Source organism: Oncorhynchus tshawytscha, linkage group LG09, assembly GCF_018296145.1.
Source record: "Oncorhynchus tshawytscha isolate Ot180627B linkage group LG09, Otsh_v2.0, whole genome shotgun sequence".
NCBI lineage: Eukaryota > Metazoa > Chordata > Actinopteri > Salmoniformes > Salmonidae > Oncorhynchus > Oncorhynchus tshawytscha.
The window spans coordinates 34,126,717-34,153,807 of NC_056437.1; the positions used below are offsets into that span (position 1 = coordinate 34,126,717).

At 43.2% G+C, this 27,091-nt stretch overlaps 1 protein-coding gene across 2 annotated transcripts in view; it reads right to left on the bottom strand.

Moving 5' to 3' along the window:
- The window catches only part of med13a (mediator complex subunit 13a), a 116,178-nt gene that overhangs the window by 86,466 nt on the left and 2,621 nt on the right, over window positions 1-27,091 (bottom strand). For both annotated transcript variants that reach the window (XM_042326826.1, XM_042326825.1), the window contains exon 2: window positions 18,350-18,584. In XM_042326826.1, coding sequence (XP_042182760.1) covers window positions 18,350-18,584 — 235 coding nt within the window. The remainder of the gene's footprint in view (window positions 1-18,349; window positions 18,585-27,091) is intronic.

Genomic DNA, 27,091 nt, shown 5'->3' on the forward strand with positions numbered 1-27,091 from the left:
GGGGCAGAATGACAGATTTGTACCTTGTCAGCTCAGGGGTTTGAACTTGCAACCTTCTGGTTACTAGTCCAACACTCTAACCACTAGGCTACCCTGCATGACACAATTAATTTTTCCAACAATTGTTTACAGACAGATTATTTCAAATACAATTCACTGTATCACAATTCCAGTGGGTCAGAAGTTTATATACATTAAGTTGACTGTGCCTTTAAACAGCTTGGAAAATGCCAGAAAATGAGCTTCTGATCGGCTGAATGACATCATTTGAGTCAATTGGAGGTGTACCTGTGGATGTATTTCAGGGCCAACCTTCAAACTCTGTGCATCTTTGCTTGACATCATGTGAAAATCAAAAGAAATCAGCCAAGACCTAGGAAAAAAGTTGTAGACCTCTACAAGTCTGGTTCATCCTTGGGAGCAAATTTCCAAATGCCAAGGTACCACTTTCAACTGTACAAACAATAGTATACAAGTATAAACACCATGGGACCACGCAGCCATCATACCGTTCAGGAAGGAGACGTGTTCTGTCTCCTAGAGATGAACGTACTTTGGTTCAAAAAGTGCAAATCAATCTCAGAACAACAGCAAAGGACCTTGTGAAGATGCTGGAGGAAACAGGTACAAAAGTATCTATATCCACAGTAAGACGAGTCCTATATCGACATAACCTGAAAGGCCGCTCAGCAAGGAAGATGCCACTGCTCCAAAACCACCATAAAAAAGCCAGACTACGATTTGCAACTGAACATAGGGACAAAGATCGTACTTTTTGGTCTGATGAAACAAAAACAGAACTGTTTGGCCATAATGACCATCGTTATGTTTGAAGGAAAAAGGGGGAGGCTTGCAAGCCGAAGAACACCATCCCAACAGTGAAGAGCGGGGGTGGCAGCATCGTGTTGTGGGGTTGCTTTGCTGAAGGAGGGACTGGGGAACTTCACAAAACAGATGGCATCATGAGGTAGGAAAATTATGTGGATATATTGAAGCAACATCTCAAGACACTTAAAGCTTAGTTCAAATGGGTCTTCTTAATGGACAATGACCTCAAGCATACTTCCAAAGTTGTGGCAAAATGGCTTAAGGACAACAAAGTCAATATATTGGAGTGGCCATCACAAAGCCCTTACCTCTATACTATAGAAAATTTGTGGGCAGAACTGAAAAGGGGTGTGCGAGCAAGGAGGCCTACAAACCTGACTCAGTTACACCAGCTCTGTCAGGAGGAATGGGCCAAAATTCACCCAATTTATTGTGGGAAGCTTGTGGAAGGCTACCCGAAATGTTTGACCCAAGTTAAACAATTTAAAGGCAATGCTACCAAATACTAATTGAGTGTACGTAAACTTCTGACCCACTGGGAATGTGATGAAAGAAATAAAAGCTGAAATAAATTATTATCTCTACTATTATTCTGACATTTCACATTCTTAAAATAAAATGGTGATCCTAACTGACCTAAGACTTTTTACTTGGATTAAATGTCAGGAATTGTGAAAATCTGAGTTTAAATGTATTTGGCTAAGGTGTGTGCAAACTTCCGACTTCAACTGTATGTGTATGTTTGTATTCGGTGTGATTTTTTGTTTTTCTTCATGACAAAACCTTTTCTTTTTTTTACACAAAGCAAGTCATTCTCTGCAGCACACAGAAAACCGACAGAGCAGCTACATTTCACCACAAGTTTCCATTCATGCCTGAAGTGTGTCTGTACCCAGTTAGACGGGTCAAGTGAAAGCGCTGCTGCAGGCTGGCTAGATACAGTACCAGTCAAAAGTTTGGACACAGCTACTCATTCAAGGGTTTTTCTTTATTTTTACTATTTTCTACAATGTTGAATAATAGTGAAAACATCAAAACTATGAAATAACACATATGGAATCATGTAATAACCAAAAAAGCATTAAACAAATCAAAAATCTATGTTATATTTGAGATTCTTCAAAGTAGCCACTCTTTGCCTTGATGTCAGCTTTGCACACTCTTGGCATTCTCTCAACCAGCTTCACGAGGAATGCATATGCTGAGCACTTGTTGGCTCCTTTTTCTTCACTCTGCGGTCTAACTCCTCCCAAACCATCTCAATTGGGTTGAGGTCGGGTGATTGTGGAGGCAAGGTCATCTGATGCAGCACTCCATCACTATGCTTCTTGGTTAAATAGCCCTTACACAGCCTGGAGATTTGGACTCATCAGACCAAAGGACAGATTTCCATAAGTGTAATGTCTGTTGCTTGTGTTTCTTGGCCCAAGCAAGTCTCTTCTTCTTATTGGTGTCCTTTTGTAGTGGTTTCTTCGCAGCAATTCGATCATGAACGCCTGATTCACGCAGTCTCTTCTGAACAGTTAATGTAGAGATGAGTCAGTTACTTGAACTCTGTGAATCATATATTTGGGCTGCAATCTGAGGTGCAGTTAACTCTAATTAACTTTTCCTCTGCAGCAGAGGTAACTCTGGGTCTTCCTTTCCTGTGGCGGTCCTCATGAGAGCCAGTTTCATCATAGCGCTTGATGGTTTTTGCCACTGCACTTGAAGAAACTTTCAAAGTCCTTGAAATGTTCCAGATTGGCTGACCTTCATGTCTTAAAGTAATGATGGACTGTCATTTCTCATTGCTTATTTGAGCTGTTCTTCCCATAATATGAACTTGGTATTTTACCAAATAGGGATATCTTCTGTATACCAACCCTACCTTGTCACAACACAATTGATTGGCTCAAATGCATTAAGAAGGAAAGAAATTCTACAAATTAACTTTTAACAAGGCACACCTGTTAATTGAAATGCATTCCAGGTGACTACCTCATGAAGCTGGTTGAGAGAATGTCAAGCGTGTGCAAAGATTTCATCAAGGCAAAGGGTGGCTACTTTGAAGAATCTCAAATATAAAATATATTTTGATTTGTTTAACACTTTTTGGTTACTACATGATTCCATGTGTCATTTCATAGTTTTGATGTCTTCACTATTACTCTACAATGTAGAAAATAGTACAAATAAAGAAAAACCCTGGAATGAGTAGGTGTGTCTATAGATAGGTAGATAGGTAGATAGAAGCTCCAGGTGCACTGTCTTAGCCTAGTCTCTGATTGGTTTCCTCTGTCTGTTCAACTCCTATGGTCATTGACACGTGATGACTTAGAGAACAATGGCACCTGCTTGATGCTGCATAGAATACCACACAAGATAGCACAGTTTCCCTATCCTGGTCCCGGACATGTTTGTGTTGTCTTGACAGTGACCATAGGATTTGGCAACATCACACAAACAGAGCAGGCTAGCGGTGTCTTTACTACCCGACTTTGATAGTGGGGTTTGTTTCTGGATCATGAGCGGCTGTGGCCTGGATGCTCTGCTAATCTCACTAACAGCCACTGTGAGACATCTTAGACATCTTAGAGCACTTAAGCTCCTTTCAAACATGTCTCCAGCAAACCTCTGTCCCTGTGTGCAGCACCGTGCAGCACAGAGAAATAAACACCACACATGACCACGAGACATGATCCCCTGTATGTTATTTGACAAGATGTTGTTCCTTATTGTGACGAGACTCAGTTCTGAGCTAGCTACCAACTGTGCAGCTATAAACTTCAGGTAAATGAAAATGTGTTATGCCTACATTGTGGAGACAGATTAGTTTAGTTAGGTGAGGAGAAAGTCTACACAGACATAAATATACATCGATGATTGCATCTCTCTGCCCCTAAACTGTGATTCCCCCTCCCCCCCATAGCAACAGTAAAATAAACCCTTTTGCCCTTGGCAAAGCAGAGCAGTGAGTGCTGAACAGCTTGTTTAAGAGGATCTGGGCTCATATATTTTTCAGGGCTTTAAGTAGAGGGCCGGCTACATTTCACAGGTGCACTTGTAAACAGCCGCCAGAAAAACCTAAAAAGGCCTGCCATTTTAACTTGGTTACCCAATGCTAAAAGAAAAAAGCTGTCCGTCCACCCTGGAGAGAGCTTGACCTTGTTCTTCATATCACTAGTCTCCCTCCTCCCATCTACTACAAAACTTCCCCCATTCCTCACCTCCCCTTTACCCCTCTTTCAGATGCCTTTCCTTAGCCCCTCTGGACACTGTGAGCCAGCTTCTAAACCTATCTCAGATTCAGCCAAAAAAAACCTAAGCTGTGCGCTGAGAAGAGTGGGTTTCCAGAAAAAACCTAAGCTGTGCGCTGAGAAGAGTGGGTTTCCAGAAAAAACCTAAGCTGTGCGCTGAGAAGAGTGGGTTTGCGCAGTTTCCAAAAAACCTAAGCTGTGCGCTGAGAAGAGTGGGGTTTGCCAGAAAAACCTAAGCTGAGAAGAGTGGGTTTCCAGAAAAAACCTAAGCTGTGCGCTGAGAAGAGTGGGTTTCCAGAAAAAACCTAAGCTGTGTGCTGAGAAGAGTGGGTTTCCAGAAAAAAAAGTGTGTGTTTAGACACTGACATGTCTTATCGTTGAAACACTGTAGAGGAAACAACAGAAACTGTAGGAGGAGGAACTCAGGCATCCCTCCATATACTATTTCAAGCTGAAATGAGGAGATGGCTGTGAAATAAGCCAACGTTGTACACAGCCAGGGCTGTGCTGACAGGGCTACGTTCACAAGACAAACGTTGCAAGAATAAAGCGGACGTGATTCCTGATTCTACATGTCAGAGAGATATATTCTTATATGTAGGTTCCACAACGTTGTTCCATGCTGAACTCTGCCCTGGTATTCTGTGCAGTAGGCTGACAGGAACCCTTTCTTTATGTCTGTTTGTTAAGAAGGATTTAACATTGAGGCCTCGGCCGACTGACCCTCCTCTGACATGGCAGTCCAAAGGTCACAATGTCATGACAACAATTAAGCAGCCAGCCAACCTGGCCAGCTGGTTCTTGACAACAACACCAGCAGATTATAGAAGAAAACATGGAAATCATCCCATTGCATCATCCCACAGCCATGCTGGCCTGACTGAATATAGACAGATCCCCACTCGCTGTTACTAATAACAAATATGGGGTTAGAGTGTGTAGGAGTAGGTAAAGAGAGGGGGAAATATCTATCAATAAAACAGCAAGAGGCTGATGAAGAACCGAAAGCTAAGTTGCCATTTCTTCTGTGGCCAATTTGCATTCCTTTTCTCGATCCAGTTTTTTTACAGAAGAGAAAACAGCCCCTGCGTAAATGACGGGAAACGTCTAAACCTTAATTTACATAAACAGATATCACATCTGCTTTACTCTGTCAGGATCACATCTGCCCCTCTCTCTCTCTTTTCCTCTAGCGCTGAAGAGGAGCAAACAGGTGTCTGGTTTGCATCAAGCGTTCCTAACGACCTTATGTCTCTCATAGTCCACCACAGCCAAGAGAACAGGAGCAATACTCTTTCTGGGGACAGTCAGAGACACACACACACAAACAAAGAGGTGCACAGATCAAACCTACTATTAATATAAGTCAAAAAATGTAACCAACAAAAACACATAGAAACAACACTAAAACTTTAACTTTAACAACAACCTGGGAAGTGGGTGTGGCCATGAGAGGAGAGTGAATGACAGCCAGTCCATCTTCAGCGGGAGGGGGAAAAGGAGAAGGAGTGACTGAGGGGTGTAGCAGTGGCGTAGGGCAGAAATAGAGAGAGAGCTGCAGCTAGTAAGCTATTACAGAGAGGAAACGTTTGAATTGTCTCAAGACTATACCCGGCAGGCAGGCAAGTAGCCGACACAATAAGAGCCAGGGAGGGGGCAACCCGTTTCCACTGACTGATGTGGAAGGAGAGTGGTACTTTTACACACAGTTCCCACAGTCCTTACAGCAACAGATTAGAAAGCATTCTTCCCTGACAAAAGAGGGACAAAAGATGGCCTGTCTCCTTTTTCTCTGCAACAAGTAACTTACATGTTGAATGGCCATCCCTTATAACCATCCCTTATAACATCCCTTATAACCATCCCTTATAACCATCCCTTATAACATCCCTTATAACCATCCCTTATAACATCCCTTATAACCATCCCTTATAAAATCCCTTATAACCATCCCTTATAACATCCCTTATAACCATCCCTTATAACATCCCTTATAACCATCCCTTATAACATCCCTTATAACCATCCCTTATAACATCCCTTATAACCATCCCTTATAACATCCCTTATAACCATCCCTTATAACATCCCTTATAACCATCCCTTATAACCATCCCTTATAACATCCCTTATAACCATCCCTTATAACATCTCTTATAACCATCCCTTATAACATCCCTTATAACCATCCCTTATAACATCCCTTATAACCATCCCTTATAACATCCCTTATAACCATCCCTTATAACCACCCCTTATAACATCCCTTATAATCATCCCTTATAACCATCCCTTATAACATCCCTTATAATCATCCCTTATAACCATCCCTTATATCCATTCTGAAAATAAGGGTCTTAATAACAACAAGATCCCTTATAACCATCCCTTATAATCATCCCTTATAACCATCCCTTATAACATCCCTTATAACATCCCTTATAACCATCCCTTATAACCATCCCTTATAGCATCCCTTATAACCATCCCTTATAACCATCCCTTATAACCATCCCTTATAACATTCCACTCAATGTGGAAAGTGCCTCTTCCACTTATCTTCCCATTTGAAAAACAGACTGTCAAATTAAAATAAGCATTTTCACCCAAACAAAACAACATTGCTTTCAATGTGTGAAATTTCTCTCCAAAGAGAGAGAAAGAGAGGGAGAGAGAGACCAGAGAGAGAAAGAGAGAGAGAGACAGAGAAAGACACACAGTAGCCTGGCTCAGGTTCAGGTTTATGTCTCCCTCCCTCTCCCGTTTGGCGGAGGGGGCCCAGATGAGCTGACCTAGCAGGCAGTAATCTTTCACAGGCATAGACAGGACCACACTACACAGCAGAGACTTCTCAGAAGAAGCTCCCAAATCACACACTCCACTCACACTGCACTGACCACTAGGGCCAGAACGATACCAGTATCATCATACTCGTTAGTATCGTTGCAAGGAAACAAAACACAAAGCGGCTTTAACTTCTTTAGGAAAACAGCCTTAATGTTGGAAACAAACATCATTATGTTGTCATCCAGAGTCGCAAGTATTTATTTTCCAAGCTATAGCACACAATATTTACATACAGCAGATGTTTAAAGGACCAAAGAGTTACTGGTAGTGTCACAGCCCTACCGATAACCAGCACACACCTCCCCTGACACCAGTGTATGAGATCTCGCCAAGAGCCTGGTGACACAAGATACAAATATACTGAACAGGGATACGGGCAGCTGAGCAAAAATGTAGGAAAACAAACATTCCGGAGGACCTATCATCCTTTCACTGACCCCTCTTTATATTCTCTTCATCTGTGTCCGCTGCTAAAGCCCCTTTCTACCACTCTACATGTCAAGCTTCTGTCTCTAACCCAAGGAAACTATTTTCCACCTGCTCCTTCCTCCTAGAGGCGTCACAACAGATACCCTGGTTCGAATCCAGGCTGTATCATTGTAAATAAGAATTTATTAACTGACTTGCCTAGTTAATTAGAACTACCCTATGCCTTGCCCTCATTCTCTCCTCGCTCTCCAGATGACATCATGTGACTAGTGAGGTCTGGCCGCCCTGACAACCTACCCGCTCGACCCCAGCCCCTCCTCCCTTCTCCAAACCTCTCTGGAGACCTTCTCCCATTCCTCATCACCTCATCCTTGACCACTGGCTGTGTCCCCTCTGACCCAAGTTGCTCCCCTCCTCAAGAAATCAACACTCAACTCATCTGATGTCAAAAACTATAGACCTGTATCCCTTTTTTCTTCTCTTTCCAAAACACTTGTTTTGTGTGCTGTCTCTGATCAACTCTCTCATTAGCTCTCTCAGATGATCTTCTTGACGACAACCAGTCAGGCTTCAAGACGGGTCACTTAACTGAAACTGCTCTTCTCTATGTCATGGAGGCTCTCCACATTGCCAAAGCTGACTCTTTCTCTCCTCTGTTCTCATCCTCCTAGATCTATCCGCTGCCTTTGACGCTGTGAACCATCAGATTCTCCTCTCCACCCTCTCAGGTCTGGGTGTCTCAGGCTCTGCACACTCTTGGATTGCATCCTACCTGGCAGGCCACTCCTACCAGGTGTCCTCTCCTCTTCTCTCTATACATCAAGTCACTCAGCTCCGTCATATCCTCACATGGTCTCTCCTATCATTGCTATGCGGATGACACTCAACTACTTTTCTCCTTCCCCCCTTCTGACACACAGGTGGCGACACGCATCTCTGCGTGCCTGGCAGATATCTCAACTTGGATGTCGACCCACCACCTCAAGCTTAACCTCAACGGAACTGCTCTTTCTCCCAGGGAAGGACTGCCCGCTCAAAGACCTCTCCATCACGGTTAACAACTCCAGAGTGTCGCCCTCCCAGAGTGCAAAGAACCTTAGAGTGACCCTGGACAACACCCTATCATTCTCTCCAAACATCAAAGCAGTGACCCGCTCCTGCAGGTTCATGCTCTACAACATCCGTAGAGTACGACCCTACCTCAACCAGGAAGAGGCAAGATCCTAATCCAGGCCCTTGTCTTCTCCCGTCTGGACTACTGCAACTCGCTGTTGGCTGGGCCCCCCGATTGTGCCATCAAACCCCTGCAACTTATCCAGAACGCTGAAGCCTGCCTGGTTTTCAACCTTCCCATGTTCTCTCATGATGCCCCACTCCTCTGCACACTCCACTGGCTTCCAGTCAAAGCTCACATCCACTACAAGACCATGGTGCTTACCTACAGAACAGCAAGAGGAACTGCCCCTCCCTACCTTCAGGCTAACCCTACACCCCCACCTGAGCACGCCATCTGCCACCTCAGGTCTCTTGGGCCTCCCACCTCTACAGGAGGGCAGCTCCGGCTCAGCCCAGCCCAAGCTCTTCTCTGTCCTGACACCCCTATGGGAGGGCAGCTCCCGCTCAGCCCAGTCCAAGCTCTTCTCTGTCCTGACACCCCTATGGGAGGGTAGCTCCCGCTCTTCTCTGTCCTGACACCCATATGGTGTAACCAGCTTCCCCTTGAAGCTAAGACAGCAGAGTCCCTGCCCATCTTCCAAAAACATCTGAAACTCTGAAACATCAAACACCCCCTTCTAGCTTAGACTCTACTGAAAAAATGTACTTTCTATGCCTGTGATATGTTTGTCCCACTTAGCTATCTTAAGATGAATGCACTAACTGCAAACACACACACACACAGGTGTTTGTGGGCCCATTCCAGTAGTGTTTGTTTGTGCTAAGAGGTGAATGTAAGAGGGCATGGTTTTGGTGGTGGTCAGTCCCTCTAGTCACAGGTGTCTATGCTCTGGTAATTAAAGCTGCAGTCGGTAGCTCATTAAACACCAAGATTAATGTCTTGTGATCCACAGGGCTCCAGGGGATTTTTCCATCCAGGCAAGGTAGAGGAGCTTTTCCTCCCTCTTTCTCTGTCTCTCTTCCCCCCTCCTTCTCTTCTTCCCACTCTTCCCATCCATCCACAAGCAGCCAAGAGATATGGACCTGTAGTGGTGCTGCTTGCTCCACAAAGTCTCTATTACTAATGAATGAACATTTCAAGAGCAGAGTAAGGGAGAGAGCGCACCCGCCCGCCTAGCACCCAGGCATCCAGAGCCGGAGCTTTATTTAAGTTGAAAAATGTTGGAGAACAAAGACATTAAGGAGCACAATAAATCATATTTCAGATATTAAAAGCTAGAATCCTACATTTTTCTAGGCGCACTAGTGCTCCTAAATTAAAATTCCAGGTTGCACAGCAAAATATTTTGGCGCATATGCAAATAAAATGGTCGCACTGTAGAGCCATGTGGCCGCGTTCCTCCCAGTCCCCAGCCTCATTTGTGATGCACTGCACCAGGTCCACAGCCCCCCAGCCAGCCATCAGAGGACAGGGAGGGAAGGGGAGGGGGTCACATTCAGAAGATTAGCCCTGGAAAATGGATCCCAAAGCACAAAAGGCATCAACCCCCCTGACTCTCTAAAAAGTCAACTACAAGCCAGTCGAGTAGATTTATCCATTTACTTATCTCAGAAGCCTTTCGCGGCTGACACAGAGAACAGGGTCAAACCGAAGCGCTCAGAATCTTCAGCCTGGGTTAATAGGGAATATTGCTCACCAATTATCTTAGATCCACATCAACAGCCTTGCCGCTACAGTGCTGCTGCAACCACAACCAACCTTGTTCCAAAACAACCTCAAGCAAGCTCAGCGTAATTGAGAGCGGTTACAGCTTGGTTGTGTTCAAATTGTATGCAGGACATCTGGGTGGGCAAACATTCATGTTTTTCCTCAGGTGTAGCCAGATAATACAAAGCATTTTGGATAGGTGTTGAGATAAGCCTGAACTGCGCCATCTCACTTAATCATGTCATGTTTATCAGTTACATCCAGAAGGTGGAAAATTGACACTATTAAGGCAGTTGCACTTGTCAAGTGAAGTCTTAGACCGTTTTCACATTCATGATAGCAAAGGGAAATGCTGTTGTGTCGCGCACGATACTCGCCCGACAGTTGCCCCCTCCGAGCACGTCAGTATAAACAGAACAGTCTCATCAAGCTCAACACTCCTACAGTATAAATGGTAAAAGCAGAGCAATGTTATTAAAAGAGATGAAATTGTTTGACCTGAAATTTCAGCAAGAGCCCGTTACATTCTAAATTGTTTTACCTGAAATTTCAGTAACAGCCCGTTACATTCTGAAATTGTCGCAGTAGCTACTGCCTGCCAGCTGCATTGAGCTGCGTAAAACTATGGAAGCCCAAACCCTGTCAAACAAATCATGAAGCAAATCAGTCTAAACAATAGTACTTTGTCCCTTGTGTACTTTGGCAAATGCCAGCTCGCCACACGCTTGTCGGCGGCCCTGCTGGGTGGATTGCCACACAATGCTACAAATGAAGAAACATAACTTATATGTATGATCTATATGCATTTTATATTTGCATGGCGGGAATGGGCTTTTATATAAAACAACTCAACATCTCAACTCCACGGTGAATTATATCCACGTTTTCTGTCTCAATTTGCTTTTACCACATGTAGCCTAATGATTTGCATGATATTGATAAAAATGAAGCATTGGTTGTTGTACTGTTTGTAAGGTAGGCCTACTGTAATTTTATATTTATATTAGCGGGGTAATCATTCATTTTTGATAGGCTAACATTACTTGATGAAGACAAGTTGTTAGCTTTAGCTAGCAGTACCTCTGTGTTTTTGTCTTGAAGCTAAAATATAGTACCCGCAAAACACCAGCCTCAACGTCAACAGTGAAGAGGCGACTTCGGGATGCTGGCCTTCTAGGAAGAGTTTCAAAGAAAAAGCCATATCTCAGACTGGCCAATAAAAATAAAAGATTAAGATGGGCAAAAGAACACAGACACTGGACAGAGGAACTCTGCCTAGAAGGCCAGCATCCCGGAGTCGCTTTGAGGAGTTGAGGACTTGTGAGGCGTCTGTTTTAGAGGTCGACCGATTATGATTTTTCAACGCCGATAACGATACTGATTATTGTAGGACCAAAAAAAGCCGATACCGATTAATCTGCCGTTTTTTTGCCATTTATGTGTAATAATGACAATTACAACAATACTGAATGAACACTTATTTTAACTTAATATAATACATCGATAAAATCTATTTAGCCTCAAATAAATAATGAAACATGTTCAATTTGGTTTAAATAATGCAAAAACAATGTGTTGGAGAAGAAAGTAAAAGTGCAATATGTGCCATGTAAAAAAAGCTAACGTTTAAGTTCCTTGCTCAGAACATGAGAACATATGAAAGCTTGTGGTTCCTTTTAATGTGTGAAAGTTACATATTTAAAAAATATATTTTTGAATTTCGTGCGCTGCCTTTTCAGTGGAATGTTGTCGAGCTAGAAAGGTTAACCTTTACAACTAGGGGGCAGTATTTAAATTTTTTGATAAAAAAACGTTCCCATTTTAAACAAGATATTTTGTCACGAAAAGATGCTCGACTATGCATATAATTGACAGCTTTGGATAGAAAACACTCTGACGTTTCCAAAACTGCAAAGATATTGTCTGTGAGTGCAACAGAATTGATGTTACAGGCGAAACCCAGATAAAAATCCAATCAGGAAGTGCCGCATTGTTTTAAACCGCCTCATGCCAATGGCTGTGAATGAGCTACGAATGAGCTTACGTTTTCTACATATTCCCCAAGGTGTCTACCGCATTGTGATGTCTTTTTATGCATTTCTGTTGAAGAATAGCCGTAAGGGACCACATTTAGCAAGTGGTCACATGATGTCTCCCGCAGAAAATCTTGCGTAAAATACTGAGGTAGCCATTTATCCAATCGCTTCTTATGAGAAACCAATTGTCTCGACGGATATATTATCGAATAGATATGTTAAAAACACCTTGAGGATTGATTCTAAACAACGTTTGCCATGTTTCTATCGATATTATGGAGCTAATTTGGAAAAAAGTTTGATTGATTGCTTTTCTTATTTTCGTGAAAATGTTGACATTAATATGGCCGAATCCGGAAACTATCATCTCGAAAACAAGACGTTTATTCTTTCAGTGAAATACGGAACCGTTACGTATTTTATCTAACGGGTGGCATCAATTAGTCTAAATATTCCTGTTACATTGCACAACCTTCAATGTTATGTCATAATTACGTAAAATTCTGCCAAATTAGGCGGCCCAAACTGTTGCATATACCCTGACTCTGCGTGCAATGAACGCAAGAGAAGTGACACAATTTCACCTGGTTAATATTGCCTGCTAACCTGGATTTCTTTTAGCTAAAAATGCAGGTTTAAAAATATATACTTCTGTGTATTGATTTTAAGAAAGGCATTGATGTTCATGGTTAGGTACACATTGGAGCAACGATGTGCACCGCATCGATTATATGCAACGCAGGACAAGCTAGATAAACTAGTAATATCATCAACCATGTGTAGTTAACTAGTGATTATGATTGATTGATTGATTGTTTTTTATGAGATAAGTTTAATGCTAGCTAGCAACTTACCTTGGCTTACTGCATTTGTGTAACAGGCAGTCTCCTCGCGGAGTGCAATGAGAGGCAGGTGGTTAGAGTGTTGGACTAGTTCACTGTAAGGTTGCAAGATTGAATCCCCCGAGCTGACAAGGTGAAAATCTGTCGTTCTGCCCCTGAACGAGGCAGTTAACCCACCGTTCCTAGGCCGTCATTGAAAATAAGAATGTTTTCTTAACTGACTTGCCTAGTTAAATAAAGATTAAACAAAGGTGTAAAAAAAATATTAATTATTAAATCGGCCAAATCGGTGTCCAAAAATACCATTCCAATCGGCCATTCCGATTAATCGGTCGACCTCTAGTCTGTTTCTCAAACTAGACACTCTAATGTACTTGTCCTCTTGCTCAGTTGTGCACCGTGGCCTCCCACTCCTCTTTCTATTCTGGTTAGAGACCGTTTGAGCTGTTCTGCGAAGGGAGTAGTACACATTGCTGTACAATATCTTCAGTTTCTTGGCCATTTCTCGCATGGAATATCCTTCATTTCTCAGAACAAAAATAGACTGACGAGTTTCAGAAGAAACTTCTTTCGTTTCTGGCCATTTTGAGCCTGTAATCGAACCCACAAACGCTGATGCTCCAGATACTCAACTAGTCTAAAGAAGGCCAGTTTTATTGCTTCTGTAATTAGTACAACAGTTTTGCAAAAGGGTTCGATTACATAATTGGAAAAGTTTTTTTTAATGATCAATTAGCCTTTTAAAATTATAAACTTGGATTAGCTAACACAACATGCCATTGGAACACAGGAGTGATGGTTGTTGATAATGGGCCTCTGTACACCTATGTAGATATTCCATAAAAAACATCTGTTTCCAGCTACAAGTCATTTACAACATTAACAATGTCTACACTGTATTTCTGATCAATGTAATGTTATTTTAATGGACCCAAAAAAAGGTTTTTCTTTCAAAAACAAGGACATTTCTAAGTGACCCCTAACTTTAGAACGGTGGTGTATGTGTGTGTGTGTACGTGTGTAGGCATGTCAAGCCTATTTCAGTCTTTCACACTCAAATCAAAACACTTCACTGGTGAATATTGCCATTTTTCATCATCAGAAAAAGACAGTAAAAAGAACACACAGTAAACTAGGTCCGCGGCATATAAATTGTGTTTTAATCACACGTCCTTGAGCAACTGGCACAATCAAGATCTGCTCCTTGAGATATTTTTGGAGTCGGTAGGAAAGGAAAAGGGATACCTAGTCAGATTTAGAACTGAATGCATTCAAATGAAATGTGTCTTCCGCATTTAACTCAACCCCTCTGAATCAGAGAAGTGCGTAGGGCTGCCTTAATCGACATCCACATTGGAACAAAAGAGGCTGACAGAAACAACAATATTTGCATTCAATATGTTTCTCTTTCCCACAGATCTGGGAGATGGATGGATTTTCACCGAATGCCTCATTCAATCTGAGGGGCAGCCATCTTCACAGGTGTCAGGGCAAGGAAGAGAAACAAAGACCTGACCTGCAGACACTGCTCCTCCAGTGTACTGAAATATGCCCTTTGGAGCTGCCCTGAGAGGTGCACATCAGAGCTGTTCTGAATAGTAAAGAATGGGCAGGCCTGGAAATGTCCAAAGTATTTGGCAGAGCCAACAAAAACTAACAAGAGCAGAGCTATGCCAGCTGATTGTTAGCGCCACACACATCCATACTAAAATAAAACCCTTCAGAGAGAGACTAAATTAAGCACATCTCCTTCCCCTCAGTACAAACATCCAAAACAACATAGTTGTCCATCCGTTAAACAGCAGAGGGACCATTGAAAGACAAGTGTACTCCTCTTCCCTCCCTCCTCTCTAGAGAACTGACCCAACATGCAGTAATAAATGAATGCGTGTGCTGCTCAGTTTAGGCGCCCCAGGGAGCACAATGGAGATGACTGGGCTGATAAGAGATCCTTCTCTGCACAACAGACAACTCTCTTTCTTTCCCTTTAAACCTCCACACAGCAATCTCTTATTAGGCTGTTTTACATGAGTAAAATGTGTTGTAAGATCTATCTCTCTTCAACATTGGATTGGCATCTTTTCTGTTTACAATATCCTTACATTAGCCTTGGATGTGGTGTGACCAAAGCCACATTCCTGCTTTGTGTGTGTACAGCTACTAGCATTCCGTAAATACCATATTACAGACAAACAAAAGGAGGATAGCGATTCAAACTATACAGGAGCTTCTCATCTAAACCACATTGTACACTTGATTATTGCAACGGTTCACAATTGTGTGGACATTTTAAAAGCCTTTAGTTTTCAATTTGGCTAACAGAACAACATGCTGTTTTCTGGTATTAAGGTAATGAAGGTACTTGCAGGGACATGGGGTGTCAGAGAGCCATTGTCTTTACACTGTACCATAAGATGTGTCTCACACACTACCTACAGAGGTGGTTTGCGAAAGAGAGATTTAAATCTAGGTCTTTTTACAATGCAAATAATGTGTGTCCTGGAACTAGTATACGTCATCAAACTAGTGTAGCGTAAAGAGGCCTGCAGTCCAACTGCAATATAGAGGGGCTGATAGTGTGTATGGTTTCATAATAGCCACAAGAGTAAACACTTGAAAAGTTTGAATCATACTGATACTAAACCAGAAGTTTTTTTGTTTTTTTTACTTTTGTTTCCGGGCTTCATCTGCTTGAGAAACTTTTTCAATTTCATCAGAAAGACGGGGAACTGACTGGCTGGGAGCCATGATTGCAAAGTGGAGCCTGCAGCCTGTAGCCTTGGAGTCACCTGCAGCTGAGTGGAGGCTGGAGCAGAGGGAGGGAACAGGTAGGGAGGGCTGGTAATGCCCAGGGGAGAGAGAGGGAGGGAGATGAAGAAAAAGACAAAGTGACAGAGAGAGGGAGTGACTGCCATAGGAGGCAGGCCCACTGGGGCATGGCAGAGCAGGAGGGATGAAGGGCGAGATGGAGGGAGGGAAAGGAGGCACATGAGTAGCAGGCCCAGGAACCAGGGAGAAATTCACCACCAAACAATTACCCTCTCAGACAGACAGACCTCTGGTCCTAATTTCTATGCAAAAAAGGATCAGTCGTTCTTTGAGGGCGGGAAAAACCCTGCTGGCATTTATCTGTGGAGGATGCCCCTGGATAGGAGAGCGACTCCACCACCGGCTTCCAGGGCAGCCAGGGGGAGGAGGGTATTTGCATAAGGATAAAACCCTATGCAAGCAGTTTCATTTTGCAATCGCGTCCGTTCACTTGCTTGGAATAATGTTTTGTGCATGGCCACAGGAAGATTAGAATTGGTTTTCTCAAATGTCCTGATAAAGAACAGGCTGACAGAGTAACTTGTCCCCCTCCAACATGGGGAGAATAGTGCAGGGCCTAGCTAACAGTCTGCCCCCCCCCCCTCTCAAAGGGATTACTGGCCCACTGTTTTGTTTACACAGAAATGGCACTTGCTCAAAATTAAAAGACTTTCTCAGGCCGTTAATCTAATGAGCGCGGAAGGAGAAAATGAGCCGCCACCATTTCTGCTGCCGACATGAAAGAATATAACTGATTTTCATGTTTACCACCAACAATGCAATAAGGGGGGTTAAAAAAATGACAAACAAAAAAGTGCTTAACATTTCCAGGGATTACCCCAATTTGACTTGGACGGTTTGACTGAGGAAAAGGGCAAACCCATCAGCCACTTGCACGGAGGAAAAAGGGCAAGGTGTTAAGCAGCTGTTCACCGCCACTAAAACACACACGTTGTGACCATCTTCTGTGTTGCTTCACACTTTCACTGCCAGCACGCCAAGGAGAGGCTCCATCCCACTGCCGTCCACACACAGTCCATTTAATGCTCCAGCCCTGCAGGTTATTACCGGAGCCCACCAGGGCTGGATTGGCTGCCATCACGCCATTTAGCTTCCACTTCCAGCCCACTTCAAGCACAACCTGTCATAATGAAGGAGGGCCACGGGCCAGCTGTGTGTCTGTGTGCAGGTGTGTGTGTCATGGCTCAGACTCAGGAGTTCAATCTCACAGCCAAAGAGCATGAATAAAGATGGTCTCTGTCCATCAACCACTGTTGCTGTAGAAAGAAAGAAATGTGAGAGGATGGAGGGAGGAGGGAAAAGAGAGAGAGCACCGGGCCAGACCTCCATGATGTGTTAGGCTCGTTTCTGCATCGTTGCTCCTGCATATAAAACATTTCACAGAAGTCATGAGAAGAGGGATTCACCCCCCCCCCCCCTCTTTTCTATCCTCCTTTTTAAATGGGAAGATGCGATAAGCTTTCTGATATTGCCTCGGCGACACAAAGTGCAGGGCGCTGCTTTATCGTGTGCTGGAGGGCGGAAGGCGCTTAGATGCCATGATAAGGCTTACAGTGCGTGCACACACACACACAGAAAAAAATAACTACGGTGGTTGTAGCGAGTGTTTGCTCCAAACAGTGGGAGTTGACCTGCAGGTGAAGGCTGTTCTCTGCCAGACTGGCTGCTTGTCATTTAGGGGATGAGGGAGAAACTAAGGGAGCTATCTGGTTAACACTATCACCTTCTAAGCTCTCACAGTGAATTGATCTCCCCAGAGTTCACAGCGTCAGTCAGCCTGACAATCAACCCCTGCCCTGAACCTTGTAATATTTGACATTATACAACCAGCACTTTAACTATCATCATTATCACCACTGGCTTAGGTATTGCTCTGAGGTCTGCAGCACTCAAGAAGCTCCTTTTCATGATCTTTTATAATAATCATCCATTTAACCAGCTCTGTAACCTTCGATGAATGCATAAAAAGGTTCATTGAAAGAAACATGAGTCCCTCATTTATCTCTTGTGAGCAGCAAAGGCAATCTTAAACATGGTCTGAGTGGGCCGTTGCTTGGACTGTATTCTTCAGTCTTATTTGTATTATTGTTTCATTCACCTGTCACTTCCCCCCTGCGACTCCCCCCATGGAATATTTTATCCTGCCCCCACCCCCCAATGGACATTTAGAATTGTTACAGTTGTAAACATATATTATTATTATTATTTGTATTATTGTTTCATTCACTTCTCTTTTTGACCTGCACTGTTGGAGCTCAGAGCATAAGAATATCACTATATCCTGCAATTACATCTGTGACTAAGAAGAAGAAAAAAATACATCTAATTACATTGTTTTAAATTATAAACCAAAGCCATCACACAGGCTTAGTACTGCTGTTTCAAGTTATTGGACCATGGCAGGTATTCTATCCAGGTTAGCGTGAGTGTGTGTCTGTGTGTATACATGCGCCCACTCTCTCTATCCTGTCTCACCTGTAAGTTCGTGATGGATCAGCTCTGCGAAGTTAGGGTCGTCCCCCCACCAGAACAGCCAGATCTCTCTACGTCCAGGCCTCTGGCTCCGCCGCCACACGCTCAGTATGTCCGCCTTGAGGCAGCGGCTGAAGCTGCACAGGATGGGGTCCTCCTCGGTCACGGGGAAGAGGATGGGCGCAGAGGTGGGGCCCTGCCACACGTACCGCTTCCATTTGATCCCAGTCAGATCAGCCTGGGAGGGGGAGGGAGAGAGTCAGCCACTGCCACAGGAGCCAGGTACCCGTGGGTAAACATTTTAACACTAGAAAGGCCATGGGGATCATTTTGAAATTGCCCCCTCCATATATTTAACACACGTACTGTATATTGTTAGAATTTCGAGATCACGAACAGAATGTGTTATAAGCAGTTTTAAGAGGAAATGTCATTTTTTCAGTGGGGTGCCAAAAAGTGACTTTTTAAAAATCCTCCTACATTGTTACATGCAGGTAAGATGCTTCTGTATAGTATCAGAAAGTGCAGATTCTGAGGTTTCCAAAATACTTAACATTGCCAAATATCAATATCAAAATTGAAGAGATGAGCTCTATTTCAAAATATCACTTTTTCCAAGAACAACCACTATTCAATGCGCTCCACCAGTGAACAATCGGCAACAGAGAGCTATGATCCCTTATTGATGTCACTTGTTAAATACACTTCAATCAGTGTGGATTGAAACAATTGAAACATGGATTTGTGCCATTCAGAGGTTGAATGGGCAAGACAAAAGATTTAAGTGCCTTTGAATGGGGTATGGTAGTAGGTGCCAGGCACACCAGCTTGTGTCAAGAACTGCAACACTGCTGACTTTTTCAAGCTCAACAGTTTCCTTATGTATCAAGAATGGTCCATTGAGGCTGTTCTAAGGGCAAAAGAGGGGGATGTAATGCAATATTAGGAAGGTGTTCCTAATGTTTGTTATACTCAGTGTATTTATTAGACTGTTAGAATGTTATTGGCCTGAAGGCAGGTCCAAAGAGGCCCGGATTTCTAGTGTTACAGTAAACGTTAAACAAGCAGAAGCATTCATTCTCCTTTATGGAGCCTCCGCCTCATCAGGAGGAACACGTACGACAAGGAGACACACAGGCAGGCAGCCACAGAATTAGAAAAACAAAGAGAGATAGAGGAAAGGGAGATGGGAAAACAGAGAGGGAGTGAGGAGAAAGAGACAGAGATAGAGGAAAGGGAGATGGGAAAACAGAGAGGGAGTGAGGAGACAGAGATAGAGGAAAGGGAGATGGGAAAACAGAGAGGGAGTGAGGAGAAAGAGACAGAGATAGAGGAAAGGGAGATGGGAAAACAGAGAGGGAGTGAGGAGAAAGAGACAGAGATAGAGGAAAGGGAGATGGGAAAACAGAGAGGGAGTGAGGAGAAAGAGACAGAGATAGAGGAAAGGGAGATGGGAAAACAGAGAGGGAGTGAGGAGAAAGAGACAGAGATAGAGGCAGAGGGAGATGGGAAAACAGAGAGGGAGTGAGGAGAAAGAGACAGAGATAGAGGCAGAGGGAGGAGAGAGATCGAGGAAGAAGATAACAATATGGAGAGAGGAGAGATAGCGGAATACGAGAGATAAAGGAAGATGTAGTGTTGGATTGAGATAGATAGATAGATAGATAGATAGATAGATAGATAGATAGATAGATAGATAGATAGATAGATAGATAGATAGATAGATAGATAGATAGATAGATAGATAGATAGATAGATAGATAGATAGATAGATAGATAGATAGATAGATAGATAGATAGATAGATAGATAGATAGATAGATAGATAGATAGATAGATAGATAGATGTAACAAGAAGAAAGGCTTCAACAGAAAGAATCGTGGCTAAAAAGAGAAGCAGCAAAAAAAGCCTTGGCTTGTTTTTGTTCCAATTGTGTGCACTTTAGCTTCAGGTGCTTTCATTCTCAACATGAACAACATGAACAACATGTTCAATGCTCTCAGAACAAAACCTCCCTAATGCTTGTAAATGGGCTCTGACCACCTTAATCCTTTTTAATGATGAGTGCTTTGGGGAGTGTGCTCTATATAAGCCAACATTGTCCGGCTTTTATAGAGAGAGGGAACACAACTCAGAGAAATTCATTGGTTGTAAATCACTAGCAGCAGCACAGAGTACTACAGGGTTATGAAGTGTTTAACCAGGAACATTATGCTCCACTGCTACAGCTGCCTGCCTACCCTTGGCGGGTGGCTGAGGCTCACCAGAAAGCAGGCCCTACGTACAGCATTTAACACCATAGTACCCTCCAAACTCGTCATTAAGCTCGAGATCCTAGGTCTCGACCCCACCCTCTGAAACTGGGTCCTGGACTTTCTGACGGGCCGCCCCAAGGTGGTGAAGGTAGGAAACAACATCACCACCCAGCTGATCCTCAACACTGGGGCCCCACAATGGTGCGTTCTCAGCCCTACCCTGTACTCCCTGTTCACCCATGACTGAGTGGCCATGCACGCCTCCAACTCAATCATCAAGTTTGCAGACGACACTACAGTGGTAGGCTTTATTACCAACAACAATGAGACGGCTTACAGGGAGGAGGTGAGGGCCCCCGGAGTGTGGTGTCAGGAAAATAACCACTCACTCAACGTCAACAAAACAAAGGAGATAATCGTGGACTTAAGGAAACAGCAGAGGGAGCACCCCATCCACATCGACGGGACTGTAGTGGAAAGGTGGAACATTTTAAGTTTCTCGGGATACACATCACGGACAAAAAGACAGCGTAGTGAAGAAGGCGCAACAGCACCTCTTAAACCTCAGGAGGCTGAAAAAGTGTGTCTTGTCACCTAAAACACTCACAAACTTTTACAGATGCACAACCGAGAGCGTCCTGTCAGGCTGTATCACCGCGTGGTACGGTAACTGTTCCGTCCACAACCGCAAGGGTAGTGCGGTCTGCACAACGTACAGGGCAAACTACCTGCCCTCTAGGACACCTACAGCACCCGATGTCACAGGAAGGCCAAAAAGATCATCAAGGACAACAACCACCCGAGCCACTGCCTGTTCACCCCGCTATCATCCAGAATGCAAGGTCATTACAGGTTAGAGGTCGACCGATTATGATTTTTCAACGCCGATACCGATAATGATTATTGGAAGACCAAAAAAGCCGATACCGATTAATCGGCCAATTTTTATATATTTATTTGTAATAATGACAATTACAACAATACTGAACGGACACTTATTTTAACTTAATATAATACATCAATCAAATCAATTTAGCCTCAAGTAAATAATGAAACATGTTCAATTTGGTTTAAATAATACAAAAACAGGCCTCCTGGGTGGCGCAGTGGCTAAGGGCGCTGTACTGCAGCGCCAGCTGTGCGCCCAGGCTCTGTCGTAACCGGCCGCGACCGGGAGGTCCGTGGGCCGACGCACAATTGGCCTAGCGTCGTCCGGGTTAGGGAGGGCTTGGCCGGTAGGGATATCCTTGTCTCATCGCGCACCAGCGACTCCTGTGGCGGGCCGGGCGCAGTGCACACTAACCAAGGTTGCCAGGTGCACGGTGTTTCCTCCAAAACATTGGTGCGGCTGGCTTCCGGGTTGGATGCGCGCTGTGTTAAGAAGCAGTGTGGCTTGGTTGGGTTGTGTATCGGAGGACGCATGACTTTCAACTTTCGTCTCTCCCGAGCCCGTAGGGGAGTTGTAGCGATGAGACAAGAGAGTAGCTACTAAAAACAATTTGATACCATGAAATTGGGGAGAAAAAGAGGTACATTTTTAAAATTTTAAATAAAAAAATAATGCAAAAACAAAGTGTTGGAGAAGAAAGTAAAAGTGCAATATGTGCTATGTAAGAAAGCTAACGTTTCAGTTCCTTGTTCAGAACATGAGAACATATGAAAGTTCCTTTTAACATGAGTCTTCAATAGTCCCAGGTAAGACATTTTAGGTTGTAGTTATTATAGGAATTATAGGACTATTTCTCTCTATACCATTTGTATTTCATTAACCTTCGACTATTGGATGTTCTTAGTGTTGTTCTTTAGTATTGCCTGTGTAACAGTATAGCTTCCGTCCCTCTTCTCACTCCTCCCTGGGCTCGAACCAGCAACACAACGACAACAGCCACCATGGAAAAAGCGTTACCCATGCAGAGCAAGGGGAACAACTACTAGATGGCTCAGAGCAAGTGACGTTTGAAACACTATTAGCGCGCGCTAACTAGCTAGCCATTTCACTTTGGTTACACCAGCCTCATCTCGGGAGTTGATAGGCTTGAAGTCATAAACAGCGCAATGCTTGATGCACAACGAAGAGCTGCTGGCAAAACGCACGAAAGTGCTGTTTGAATGAATGTTTACGCGCCTACTGCCTACCACCGCTCAGTCAGATACTTAGATACTTGTATGCGTGTATGCTCAGTCAGATTATGTGCAACGCAGGACACGCTAGATAATATCTAGTAATATCATCAACCATATGTAGTTAACTAGTGATTATGATTGATTGTTTTTTTATAAGATAAGGTTAATGCTAGCTAGCAACTTACCTTGGCTTACTGCATTCGCGTAACAGGCAGTCTCCTTGTGGAGTGCAACGAGAGAGAGGCAGGTCGTTATTGCGATGGACTAAATTAACTGTAATGTTTAAAAGATTGGTTCCACGAGCTGACAAGGTGAAAATCTGTCGTTCTGCCCCTGAACGAGGCAGTTAACCCACCGTTCCTAGGCCGTCATTAAAAATAAGAATGTGTTCTTAACTGACTTACCTAGTTAAATAAAGGTATGAAAAAATATATTTAAAAAATTGGCAAATCGGCGCCCAAAAATACCGATTTCCGATTGTTATGGAAACTTGAAATCGGCCCTAATTAATTGGCCCTTCCGATTAATCGGTCGACCTCTAGTACAGGTGCATCAAAGCTGGGACCAAGAGACTGAAAAACAGCTTCTATCTCAAGGCCATCAGAATGTTAAACAGTCATCTACAAAATAGCTTCCAACACTCTACTCAGCAAACTGGATGCAGTTTATCACAGTGCCATCCGTTTTGTCACTAAAGCACCTTATACCACCCACCACTGCGACTTGTATGCTCTAGTCGGCTGGCCCTCGCTACATATTCGTCGCCATACCCACTGGCTCCAGGTCATCTACAAGTCCATGCTAGGTAAAGCTCCGCCTTATCTCAGTTCACTGGTCACGATGGCAACACCCATCCGTAGCACACGCTCCAGCAGGTGTATCTCACTGATCATCCCTAAAGCCAACACCTCATTTGGCCGCCTTTCGTTCCAGTTCTCTGCTGCCTGTGACTGGAACGAATTGCAAAAATCGCTGAAGTTGGAGACTTTTATCTCCCTCACCAACTTCAAACATCTGCTATCTAAGCAGCTAACCGATCGCTGCAGCTGTACATAGTCTATCGGTAAATAGCCCACCCAATTTTACCTACCTCATCCCCATACTGTTTATATTTATTTACTTTTCTGCTTTTTTGCACACCAATATCTCTACCTGTACATGACCATCTGATCATTTATCACTCCAGGGTTAATCTGCAAAATTGTAATTATTCGCCTACCTCCTCATGCCTTTTGCACACAATGTATATAGACTCTTTTTTTTCTACTGTGTTATTGACTTGTTAATTGTTTACTCCATGTGTAACTCTGTGTTGTCTGTTCACACTGCTATGCTTTATCTTGGCCAGGTCGCAGTTGCAAATGAGAACTTGTTCTCAACTAGCCTACCTGGCTAAATAAAGGTGAAATAAAAAATAAAATAAAATCACTAGCATAGAGGCTGCTGCCAACATACAGACTCAAACCTCTGGCCACTTTAATAAATTGACTTAATAATGGTATCACTAGTCACTTTAAATAACCCCACTTTAATAATGTTTACATATCCTACATTACTCATCTCATATGTATATACTGTATTCTATGCCATCTACTGCATCTTGCCTATGCCGTTCGGCCATCACTCATCCATATATTTATATGTACATATTCTTATTCATCCCTTTACATTTGTGTGTATAAGGTAGTCGTTGTGAATTTGTTAGATTACTTGTTATATATTACTGCCCTGTCGGAACTAGAAGCACAAGCATTTTACTATACTCGCATTAACATCTGCTAACCATGTGTATGTGACCAATAAAATGTTATTTTATTTGACGTACAACCAGGCAGCGCTTCCTGTGTCCATGTCCTACACTGAGGCCATACACTGTCTCTCACACACACCACACACCTCCAAATACATCATGCCTTCCAGTGTTTTAGGCTTACACTCAGTGCCCATGTCATATACTGAAACACCGCAAAGACCAACACTACCATCAAAAACTATGTTGCAATATTGCCTTACAGTCCTTCTCTTGATGGAGCGCCTATCTATCCTTGCAGCATGGCAGACAACTGATTTGCGTGAACTGGGCCTAGTACAGATTCTTGAGGCGGGCCATTTTCTGCTGCCAGGTGATATATACAAGTTGACAAACTGTCACTTTGACTTTGTTAGAAATAGACAATTACAATTAAATTGGCGGGTAAATTTAAATCAAATTAAACACTACGAACGTGAGCGAATGATTAAGCCTAGCCTGCCTAGCCGGGTATAAACTGGGAGATTAGTGGTGGGGGGTGGTGTTGTCAAAACAGAGCGCTCTGTGGTGTCAACTGGACCCAAGCTGGATCACAACAACAAGTTAGTTATCCATTATAACATGGCAGCCAGGAAGGCTATACGCTGGCCACAATGGCCAGTCAGAATGCTACAGATATCAAAACGCTACAATGATCTGACTAGAATATGATGAGCAACTGTAACTACAAAAATATAGATTTTATTCCAAAAATTGAAAGCTCATAGGCTGTTGAGTTTAGTGACACAATCTATCAAATTTACAAGATATGACTACAAAAAAAAGACTTTCCTCAACACTACTCTTTCCCACGTGTCCCTACATGTTTTTCATTGCTAGGATTTATTGTGATTGGCAGGCACACCAACTATCAGCTTCTTCACTCATTACCAATTCATCAAGCAACATCATAGGAAATGTCTCACATCAGGAATTTTGCTCAAGGGCATTCAAATGCTGTTCCAGTCAAGACACCATTCACAAGCCCATATTCATTTATCATATAGGCCTATAGCCTACCGGTTCATCAAGTATGCACTACTGTACTACTAGCTTATTCCTTTCACCAGTGTACTACTACTGTTGCTGCAGTTTCTGTTTCAGAAACTTCATCCACCAAACCCTCTCTCTCTCATGGTGGCAGACATAGTGGTGTGAGGAACTACCTGACACCTGCGTCTTGCAGAGAAACATCTGTGCTGCAAGGAAAGAAAAGGGAGGGGAAAAACTGTGTGAAACCAGATCGTCTGCAATTATAGAAACGGACTGTTTCTGAAACGGGTGGCGCTGGGACTGTAAGCCTGCATATATGCCCATTTTACTTATTCTTCTTCAGAAATGCATTTTCATCGCACAATCCATTCTTTTGATGACAGCTCTGAATTGTTTTCATGTTTTTTTCTGTCAATGTTAGGCTTTTCAAAGCCGCGGAATGACCGCTCTCTCTGTCAAAGATCAAGTCCAAGCTTTCAATCCATAAACTAGGCTATTCTCTGCTAACAGTATCTGGCAATCTTCCAGAGGCAGATTGCGCCAGCAAAAGTCTGTGTGCCTTCTGCGGTCAATCAATCTATCTATCTTTTTAAAATCTACATCTGAGTTACAGTCTGAATGTGTCAGAGAAACCTGTGTGCTTCCTTCAAACTGACACGACTAGCTGTTAGTATAATGCTCAGGTATGTAGGCAACTGTGTATGCAAAATGTCCTCCCACCAAAAGTGCAAGAACCGGGGTCGAGTTAAGGTTCCTTTTTCAGATGCCGAGGCCTTCAGGCCAAACTCCCATAGCGGCTATAAGGGAATCTGAGGGCAAAGCCATTTGACGGACTCAGAAAGTTGATGTAAAATCTGTCTGGGATTTGCGGGTTACGACCCCTCCTTTCGTCAGATGCTCAGCTTCGCTCACCTTCCCTCTCACAGCTTAGAGCTCCAGGTCCCATTGTGGAACACACTAAGTGCCAACAGCTGCCTTCCCTTCCCTTGCTTTCCCTTCCTGCCATTCTCCCTCCCAGAGACTTCAGATTCCCCTACAGCCGCTTTATTCCAAGTGCATTAGCTCAAATGAGCAAAAAGGTGTAATGAGTTTGCACTCAAAAAGATACTGCATAAAGCTTACTTCATTATTCGATTTTCAATAGTTCAAATGAAGAAGATTTTGGACTTACATGCACTTTAAGCACTAAAGATTTTGACATGCAAACCTTTGCACTACCCTGCCAACTTTTTGTAAATATTCTATATATATATTAGTGATGGGGGAAGAAATCGATAGTTACGTATCACAATTTTATTTTTGGACAATATTATATCAATATTTGACTCCAAAATACTATTTTTCATCATAAAGCTTGTTCTCCATCTTCTTTGTAAATAGTGAGCCAACATGTTTTCAGAACTTTTGTATATATTTCCCTGACTGATCAAAACGTGTTTCTCATGCTCTCTCGTCTCTCTGCAGCAGACATATAGTGAGGAAGATGTTTGGAGCATCAAATCACAATATATTTAGAATCATGAGAATCACAATACATATCCTAGCAAGTACACATCTGTTGCTTTTTTCTGTTGTTGTGTTTTA